At 43.1% G+C, this 10071-nt stretch overlaps 1 protein-coding gene and 1 long non-coding RNA gene across 4 annotated transcripts; one reads left to right on the forward strand and one right to left on the reverse strand.

Moving 5' to 3' along the window:
* Positions 1-559: 559 nt before the first annotated feature.
* Positions 560-4628, reverse strand: LOC129840942 (uncharacterized). Its single transcript, XR_008757262.1, has 3 exons — positions 4539-4628; positions 2804-2934; positions 560-2154 (listed from the first exon to the last, which is right to left on the reverse strand). It is a non-coding gene; the product is annotated as an uncharacterized LOC129840942 (long non-coding RNA).
* Positions 4404-9801, forward strand: LOC129840939 (zinc finger protein 3-like). 3 transcript variants are annotated; one of them, XM_055908989.1, is made up of 4 exons: positions 4618-4885; positions 5317-5432; positions 5629-6775; positions 8592-9801. In XM_055908989.1, the coding sequence occupies exons 1-4, from the start codon at positions 4618-4620 to the stop codon at positions 8630-8632; spliced, it is 1572 nt and encodes a 523-aa protein (XP_055764964.1). In that variant the 3' UTR covers positions 8633-9801. The 3 variants fall into 3 exon arrangements, with proteins under 3 accessions (XP_055764965.1, XP_055764964.1, XP_055764963.1); XM_055908990.1 differs by lacking the exons at positions 4618-4885; positions 8592-9801 and adding an exon at positions 4404-4443 and having other exon boundaries at positions 5629-7416; XM_055908988.1 differs by lacking the exon at positions 8592-9801 and having other exon boundaries at positions 5629-7416.
* Positions 9802-10071: the final 270 nt, after the last annotated feature.

Below are 10071 nucleotides of genomic sequence, written 5' to 3' on the forward strand. Positions count from 1 at the left end.
CAACCTGAGGACTAGTTCTTCACAGAGGCCGACATCTTTGTCTGTAAGAGCCAAAGCTGTCTGCGTGACGAGATGACCGTAGACGGGGATTTGCCATTAGCACGTGACTCACTCATAAAAACAGCAGGTCTTTGCTGTATTCGTTGATAGTCTCTCTCTAGTCATGGTTTTAAACATTTTGAAATCTCACAGCATCAATTTTGCCATAGCTTTCTTTTATGCCTCCTATGTTACTGCAGACTCGGTCATCTGATCAATCTGATTGACGTTCGGAGGCATAGCACTGTCCAAAGCCAATTCCTACTTTGGCCGCCTTTCCTTCCAGTTCTCTGCTGCCAATGACTGGAACGAACTGCAAAAATCACTGAAGCTGGAGACTCATATCTCCCTCACTAACTTTAAGCACCAGCTGTCAGAGCAGCTCACAGATCACTGCACCTGTACATAGCCCATCTGTAAATAGCCATACAACTACCTCATCCCCATACTGTTATTTATTTTGCTCCTTTGCACCCCAGTGTCTCTACTTGCACACTCATCTTCTGCACATCTATCACTCCAGTGTTTAATTGCTTTATTGTAATTATTTCACCACTATGGCCTATTTATTGCCGTACTCCCTCATTTGCACACACTGTATGTATATAGACTTTTTCTATTGTAATATTGACTGTATGTTTGTATATTCCATGTGTAACTATGTGTTGTTGTTTGTGTTGCACTGCTTTGCTTTATCTTGGCCAGGTCGCAGTTGTAAATGACAACTTGTTCTCAACTAGCCTACCTGGTTAAATAAAATAAAACATAAAAATTGTGCACTTGATTTCCTCTCCAGGCCAACCGGGAAGGCAGAGTTTGTACCTTCAGACACATTAAATGGCAACAGTTTGTAATACCCGGCACACAGGGCAGCTGAATTGGCGAAAAAATAGGAACACAACACATTTTACAGAACTGTTTGGCGATCGACTGTAAATGCCTTGGAGATCGACTGGTTGGTGACCACTGAAGTAGACGGATATAAATAACTTAGCCTTACTAATGTTACAATACTAATGATTTGAGTCGCACGTGTGTGTATGTGTGCTTGATTAAAAGAGGAAGCCACTGATTAGCTGCGGGTCATTACCTGGAAATTAACTATTAGTGATGTATTATTGTTGTGTACTATTAGGCCTACATACTGTCTATACAGTATGTGAGAACCATTGGTGGAAACTACTTTCACTCACCAATCAAATGCAATTGACCAATAATGTGTTCAGTAATTTAATAGGCCAAATCAGATCTCAAAACCAACTGACCACTTCAACCATATGTCCAGCAAGAGCATAGCCTTCATTTCTACCATTGAACTTGCTTACAGTAGTCACTTTCACAAAATAACGGAAACACCGATTTAACAGATCTAAACCCAATCAGTTGTTTTTCAAAGAAATGCACTTGTGGAAATACAAGAACAACCAAATTTTGATTAAAGACTGGTCATTATATATATTATGTTTCCAATGTTTTAGGCAAACCTAGCTATTTATCCAATTCATCCAGTGTTGATCATCGATTCAAAATGGGACATTTGTGAAATGTCATGAGAAATGTTTACTTTAAATCATTAACACAAAAGATAACCATACAATCGGAGGGAGATATGAGCTTTGTAAATGTAAACAAAAACATGCAAGATGTAGATTTCTAAATGAAAACATGTACATTGCCATAATGTATAGGCTACAATTTAGGATTGTTATATAACAGAACATTTTACATTTGATTGAAAGGCCAGGGAATGTTGAAATACCTCCAGAGATCCTGAACCAAGTTTCTGCAACATTAGGCTTTCTCTTTGAACAACTTCTTCTGGATCCCCATTAGCTGTTGCAAAATCAGCAGTTACTCTTCCTGGGGTCCCCACAGAACATTAATAGGCAAGTGTTCGGCTGCCACCTTGTTCCCGGACAGTTTCTCCCACTCGTTCAACCTAAAGAGGCACCATAGGATTTCTTACACAGGGGAGAAATCCTGCAGCTGCCCCCAGTGAGAAGAGGTTCTCCCACCAGCACCAGCTGAAGATGCACCTGAAGATCCAAACAGGAGAGAGGCCATTCGGCCCATGTATAGTGTATAGTTCCAGTCAGTATTAGATAGAATGTCTGCCTGTAGGGAAAAGAACCTGTGGTTACCCAGGTACAAACGCAAATCTTGTCTGCTTGCTTCAGTGAATTGCAAAACGACATTTAAGAAAAGTACATGTCTAAAAATTACTTTTCAACATTGTCTGCTCCAGAGCGTTCTCACTACTTAGAAAAACGTCATATTGTAGGGATTCCCTCATGCTCCTTTTCATGACGGTGAAACCAGCCATGTGAGTGAGTGAATCCTAGCTACCTACCGACTGGACCATTAAACTAGCAAAGACCAACAACGCAAAACAAACAGATACAAGTACTCAGTGGAGTAATAAATGGACTATACTAAAGTTAAACGTCTTACCACTCGTGCTCTAGGTGGCACTGTAAAATTAACTTGACAATGGGGACTGAAGTACTATTACTTTTAGCTTTATATCTGAAGAATAGTAACGATTAACACTCTCCAGTGCTGCTTGTTGTTCTGGGTGCCACTGCCGTGCCATGTCCTTCCTGAGGAGCATTCTGAGTGGTGCAGTGAGCGTGGCTTCATCTTGGTTATACTAGGTTAGGAAATGTGTCATACCCAGTAAACTCTGTCTTCTGGTGGGGGCATCTGTGTGACTGCTATCACCTTGGAGTTGTCTGCGCTGATGTGTCCCATGCACTTCACTCACCATGTATTGCATCTTGTCAGCATTGAACTTCATATTCAGACGGATAGCTCTGCCCATCACCTGCTGTAGAATGTGATCATGCTCTTCTTTGGTGGCTGCTGCAATTATCATGTCATCTGCAATTACATAGACTGAAGCATGGTAACTATTAACACTGTGCACACTTCAAACTGCAAGACCGCTCATTTACATATTCCCTTGACCTTAAACCTCAAGAGTAATACTGATTGCCTGTTAAACACAAGGGAGTTATGGACTAGCATTATTAAAGGTGTATAGCTCCATATAATACATTACCTGTGATTAAATGTTTTCCACACACATAGCTGGCTAGTTGTAGCCTGCTTGGCCCCCACATTTCCCACACTCTGTGCTGACTGACTTGGTTATTCTTGTATCATTGCAGGGACTGAGTTTCCCTTTTCACAGTCGAACAAAACATTATACTTCATTCACATAAGGACATTTTTTAAATAATTAACTCTAATGGCTCCATATTGTTAGGTACTCGAATCATGGTGTTAGAGATGGGCTTAACTGTGGTTAACATTTAATAATATCATGTTTCTGTTTGTACAGCAATGCATTTGTTATATAAACCTTTATATGCTCTTCTGTACAATTTGTGTTTACACAGTCTGCTGTCCATGAGGACCTGCTGATATCCAGTGTTGCTGGTAGGAGAGACTGGACCTCTGAAGCGGCTGGTCACAACCATGGCCCCAGATCAGGACCTTGGATCAGGAGCCGTCGCTGTTTATTCCAGAGTAGAAACCGGGAACGAACCACGAGGGACAGAGACTCCACCACTACTCAGAACACAACCAATGGACAGGTGGACTGAATAACTTCAGTCCTGGTGGTCATCATAGAGACAGAGGCTCCAGTCAGGGATCCAGTCTGCAGCCCAGACCCTTCTCTTCACAGTCTCAGTGCAGGGATGAAGCAGGGCCTGGGGCTGATAAAGATAGGAGGGTCTCTCTCTATGATACAATCACCACAGTATCCGTGATGAACAGAGCAGGTCACCCTGGGCTTCAGCCTTCACAGTGGTGGGAGACCCCTCTGGGTGGTAGTCTATCAGCAAGTCTGTCTTCTTCTTCAGGGTCTTGTTTAATGCCTGGGGACTGGGTTGGTAGAAGGCCTGGACCTGGGTCTAGCCTTCCGTAACTACCTCATGGTTACCCCATAAATACAGACAGGGTCAGGATGGGCATTCACCACAAAAAAGGTACCCATCTAACACTAGGGCTAAGAGGGTAATTAACCACATACGCCTCATTAACTTGTCATTTGAAACAGGCTTGTGTATATACCTGTTTTTAGAGAGACAGTAAATCTAGGCTAGAACAAGTATAGTTAAATATTTACCTTACTGATGTGATGTAGATGGAATAAAGTAATTCTAATATTTTCTACAGTATTCTTGCTAACACACTATTCTTTCTAAACAAGTCGGCTCTAAGCTTGAAAGATAGATACTGATCATGAATAGGAGATTTGATCAGTAAGTACCGTAATTCAAAGAACAGCGCGCATACCTTTTTCATTTAACCACACCATTTGAGCTATGACGCTAACCAATTAGATCCTTTTTCGTCAGTGTTAACGGAAGTGAACATTAAATCAAGAACAATTTTGTACGTTAGTGTTTTTATTGTTGTTATTTAGACGTTTATTAACACCCTGGAACTCAACATATGACTAATTTATCTGCAAAGAATCACATACTTACCCCAGGTAGTATTTAATTCGCGTTGGAGACTGGATTTGGTTGATGTTATTTAAGTAAAGCTAGCTAGTAGCTGCTAACAATGGCTAAACGTATGGTTTTTCACACTCAAATAGCCTCCATTATGGAGGTGCTAGCGAATGCAGCCGTGGCAGAGGTCTGTAAACTCGTCGACGACGATTATGCAGTGTTTTGTTTGGAAATAACTCAAAGTCAGAAAGAAAACAGTGTATTGCGAACAGAACTGAAAGTGGCACGGGAGCGCGCAGAGAAGACAGCGCGAGAGCGCGTCCTCGCTAGTCGTCCCAGTAGTGTCAAGATCCTCGACCGATACAGAGGAATGGCAAGAGGTACATTTTGATTTTGCAGAAGGCCGAGGCTGTGGGGCATGTCGCCCCGTTCCCCTCTGCACATGTGTTACCCATAATTGAGTCTTGGTCAGTGTTTGGATAGTATGCAATACTTCACCTTATTACTTAACTATCTTGTACATTTTTATGGATTTTACCAGGCAGGTCAATTAAGAACAAATTATTCTTGCACGAAGACACAATACCATATTCTAAGCAGATTCTTGATTTGCTGAATTTACTATTGTCATGCTCAATTAAACTAATGTGACGCAAGGAACATAATCAATCCACCAATAAATAGCATATCAAAAAGAAGTTTTACCTTACATCCTCCTTGCCAAATGTACAGTGACAATAGTGTACAATATAGAGTTGCGCATTGACAGTACCTAATTTCACCATCCCTTTTCCCACAATCACTCTTTTAGGTGAAGGCCACAGGAGCTTTATGAAGCCAGTTGGACACAACGTGTGGAGAGATGACCAACCCATAGCTATAGATGAGGGGAGTGGAACCTCACCCCAGCATGTTATCGTGAAAGAGGTTAGTGTCATAGTGTAACAAATGACAGTACATCAAATGTGATCAGTTTGTTTCAGAAAGGCTCCCCTCAGCTATTCACTTGCTTACATGTACATCCTGATTTATCTGCCGTAGGGGAGCTTGTGAGACTTCCCTATGACATTGTTATCTAATTCAACTCTTGTACCGCTAATAACCTCCCCTCTTCTTGTCTCAGTCTGCAGATGCAGAGGCTGCAGGTCCTGGGGTCAAGCTGGAGAGGTCTGAAGGAGAGGACCCATGGCACAGCAGAGACATCCAGGATGGTGCAGCGTCTGGAGTGGCACCCCATGTAGCCATGGAGGACCCCACCACCACACCAGCGCTGCCCAGGACCCAACACAGCATCACGGATGTCAGTGGAACGCCGAATGCTGTCCTCAAGTCAGAGACGGACACTACGACTTTAACAGTGCTGGAGCGACTGGGCGGTCCTCCTGCTCCCCGCTCAGAGTATTTAGTTTACGGGAGCCCGAGGGCGGTTCTGTTCCATCAGGACTCAAGTGACACGTTACAGAATAGCAATGATCCATCCTATTCATACACTACAGAGACAGAGATGATACCTGGTGACATGCCTGTGGGCTTAGATACACAGACTAATCCAATGAGAGGGGACTGGAACCAGTACAGCAGTAGTGTATACTCTGAAGTGTCCCTAGATAAGAAAGGGGAGGGTCTGGTTGTAGATGAGGTGACTGTGAAGGAGGAGGGCGACCCTCCTCTGACATGGAATGCAGACGATACTCACTTAGGAGAAGGACAGTCGCAGGGCAACACTAGTGACTTCTTAGACTACAGGGAAAGCTTAGAGCCAAATCCAAATATCGCAACCCACTCCCTTTTACACGCGTTCAGGGATTCAGACCCAGAGTCCACATCGATGGCACCTTCCAATTCACACGGATGCGTCCTTTTTGATCAGGTATTGAATTCAAAGGATGTAAGGTCCAAGACTCGGGGAGGGGGAGAAACATCAGGTAACAGTAAAGAGAAACAGTTCCTCTGCATGTTCTGTAACAAAGGCTTCAGCTGCCCCCAGAAGGTGGAGATTCACCAGAGGGTCCATACAGGGGAGAAATTATTCAGCTGTACCCAGTGTCCCATGCGCTTCACCCAGGCTGGCACGCTGAAGAGACACCAGAGGGTCCACACAGGGGAGAAACCCTTCAGCTGTACCCAGTGTCACATGCGCTTTACACAGTCTGGCAACCTGAAGATCCACCAGAGGGTCCACATAGGGGTGAAACCCTTCAGCTGTACCCAGTGTCACATGTGCTTCTCCCAGGCTTGGAACCTGAAGAGCCACCAGAGGGTCCACTCAGGTGAGAAACCCTTCAGCTGTCCCCAGTGTCACATGAGCTTCTCCCACTCGTCCAGCCTGAAGAGGCACCAGAGGGTCCACACAGGGAAGAAAATTTACAGCTGCCACTAGTTTGGAAATACTTTTTCCCACCAGAACCAGCTGAAGATGCACCTGAAGCTTCACATGGGAGAAAGGCAGTTTGCCTGTAAGCACTGCAGGAAGAGGTTCTCATAGGAGCTACCTCAGGATACACCAGCAGAAAAAACATTTCACTATATAACGTAGAAAGTAACCATTCCACTCGATAGCTTCTGACGTTTAGATCAAACCTTGCATTGAAGACAAAGATATTCTTGTTATTCTAAATCAGAATGTAACAGATTTCAGTGTTGAATATTCCTGTGTAGAATATTGCATCCAGGCAGTGGCTGTGTCCGAATACCCATACTAGCGTACTTCATACTTAAACTGCATATTAATTTTGGCATTTGATCTAGTAGAATTCACTAATCTTTTCCGACTCATGTGTTTGATAACAGCTGATAATCCAAGAAATTGATGCGCTGTATCAAAATGAACAAATGGTAGGAGTCAACGCAATCGCGCATTCAGTGTACTTTTTTCAAAATTTGACATATAACAGACTTAGCAAGTAGGGGGGGGGGGGGGGCTCTTCTGTCTTAACATCAGTGGGAAGCTGGTCCCACCATTGGGCTGCCAGGACAGAGAAGCGCTTTGACTGGGCTGAGTGGGGTCTGATCCCTCGTAGGGGTGGGACGGCCAAGAGACCAGAGGAGGCAGAACAGAATGCTTGGGGTGTAGGGTTTGAGCATAGCCTGAAGGTAGGGAGGGGCAGTTCCCCTTGCTGCTCTGTAGGCAAGCACCATGGTCTTGTAGTGGATGTGAGCTTCGACTGGAAGCCAGTAGAGTGTGCCAAGGAGCAGTTGAACACTTTGGGAAGGTTGAACACCAGGCGGGCTGTGGCATTCTGGATAAGTTGCAGGGGTTTGATGGCACAAGCAGGGAGCCCAGCCAACAGAGAGTTGCAGTAGTCTAGACTGGAGATGACAAGAGTCTGGATTAGGACCTGCGCCACTTCCTGTGTGAGGAAGGGTCGTACTCTACTGTTGTAGAGCATGAACCTGCAGGAAAGTCACTGCTTTGATGTTTGCAGAGAATGACAGGGTGTTGTCCAAGGTCACGCCAAGGGTCTTTGCACTCTTGTAGGGGGACACAGTGGAGATATCAACCATGATGGAGAAGTCTTGGAGTGGGCAGACCTCTCCCAGGAGAAAGAGCAGTTATGTCTTGTCGAAGTTGAGCTTGAGGTGGTGGGCCGACATCCAAGCTGAGATGTCTGCTAAGCACACAGAGATGCGTGTATGTGTGGTTTTCATATGGTGTTATTTAACACTTGTTTATGTTTAATAAACACAAAATGGGACTTTTCATTCTAAGACTTTCATTGAGACTCTTTAGTATATATCACTTCGGATCTCGCCCTATTCCGCCTACACACGAGAGTGCTTTATAACCAATATAATGTACACTTACTAAATATACCTACACATACCCACACACTAACAAACACCTACTGTACATGTCAAAATATTTTAGTCAGGTTTGTCTGACTTGACTTAAGTTATTTTTACCCACAACATTGTTTTGTCCACCATGATGGGTTTAACAACAATGAAGTCATTCTGTAACTACAGTATAGGACTCAAATGTAGTGAGGGTGGGTTAATACTCCATGTTGAAAGTGTGTTTATTATCCGTGTATGTACCTTAGGGTAGTGTATGTCTGTGTAATTTGTATCACCTGTCTCTTCCAGGAGGGTCTAGAGGTGCTGCTGGTGAAGGAAGAGAGGTGTGAGGAGGGTCTGGGGATCCCTGAAGGTAGTGACGGGATGATTAATACAGAAGCTCCGATGCAGTTTTCTAAGCACTACTGATTCGACAACGTTTCAATGCTTGCGTCAAAGTAACAATACCATGTGAGGATGACGTTCGAAGCCTCGGGCGTCACAGTATCATCTGACAGGTGTCGGATTTCCAGTCGGAGCTCATATTTTCCTCCAGAGTTCCCAGTTATTTTGAACGCACTCAAGTCGGAGATTTGAGTTTCCAGTTGCTCTGAAGAAGTCATGAGAGTGCCGATCTCATTCCAGCTCTGCTGGGAGCTTTCAAGAATCTTAGAATTTTGTCTAGATAATTCAGTTGTAGCAGGTGAAAGATAGTTCAGGGCGTACAGCCAAATGGCGGATTAATCTATCCTGAAACCATAACACAGTATCGAATCTTGAGACTTTTTCTTTTTCAGAACAGTGATTGTAAATGAAACAACTATAGTAGTTTTTATTGATAATTTTTAAATGATGTATCCAAAGTTTGTTGTTAATATGTAAAAGTGAGTGGAAAAAGTTTAATTAAAACCCAAGGCAAAGTTGACAAGCAGTTACCTCGTGATACGAGGTAAAAAGCTTCTTTTGATCCAAGTCAGTAGCTTCCAAAACAACGACCTCTGCTGCACAGTACTTAGACTTATTCTAGATATTCTTCTGCTTTTCTCACCTGACAGGTGGCTCAGCCTGTAGAGCAGCGCAAGTCAGTCGTCTTCTAACAGCACAAGATTAAACTAGCTACATTGTATTTCTAACTTTTATATTCTGAGTTTAGATAAGCATAGGCTGCTCAGTTTTTTAAATTTAACATCTTAAATCATGCCATGTAACCACCATATTTTGTAAAGTTGTTCGTTTCAAACACGGAGCTAGTGTGCTTTTTCGAACCATGATTTGCAAAATTCTTGATCCCACGGAATTTCTTCAATAAAATGTTTCTGTTATACATACACCGACCTCTACTGGACACCGTATTTACCAATTTACTTCGATTTTTAAATATTCTAGTACATCAACGCTGGGTGCAGGTAGGGGCAGCGATTTGGGATCAGACACTAGCATAGGCACAATATATAATCCTGGCTATGGTTGAAAATGTCGTTTCTTCCCATAGTTGTTCAAATAAAACTTTTTTGTGTAACCTATGATCATCTTTTGTCTTTGGGATCCTAAATAATAACCGTTTTTAATAAACTGGCGGAAAAAAGGATAAATAGGATGTGAATCCCACATTCTAATTGAATGTATTAAATCAACGCTCACACCTACCCATTGCACCACGACGTTTTGATGGATGCATCGGGAAAACAAGTATACTGCATTTAAACATCAAACATGCTGACCAGCAGATGTCACTGATGCGCACTGTGTTAAAAGCTCAGAGTAATTAACCTTTTTTCGGTACAATTTG

This window comes from Salvelinus fontinalis, chromosome 42 (assembly GCF_029448725.1).
Source record: "Salvelinus fontinalis isolate EN_2023a chromosome 42, ASM2944872v1, whole genome shotgun sequence".
Taxonomy (NCBI): Eukaryota; Metazoa; Chordata; class Actinopteri; order Salmoniformes; family Salmonidae; genus Salvelinus; species Salvelinus fontinalis.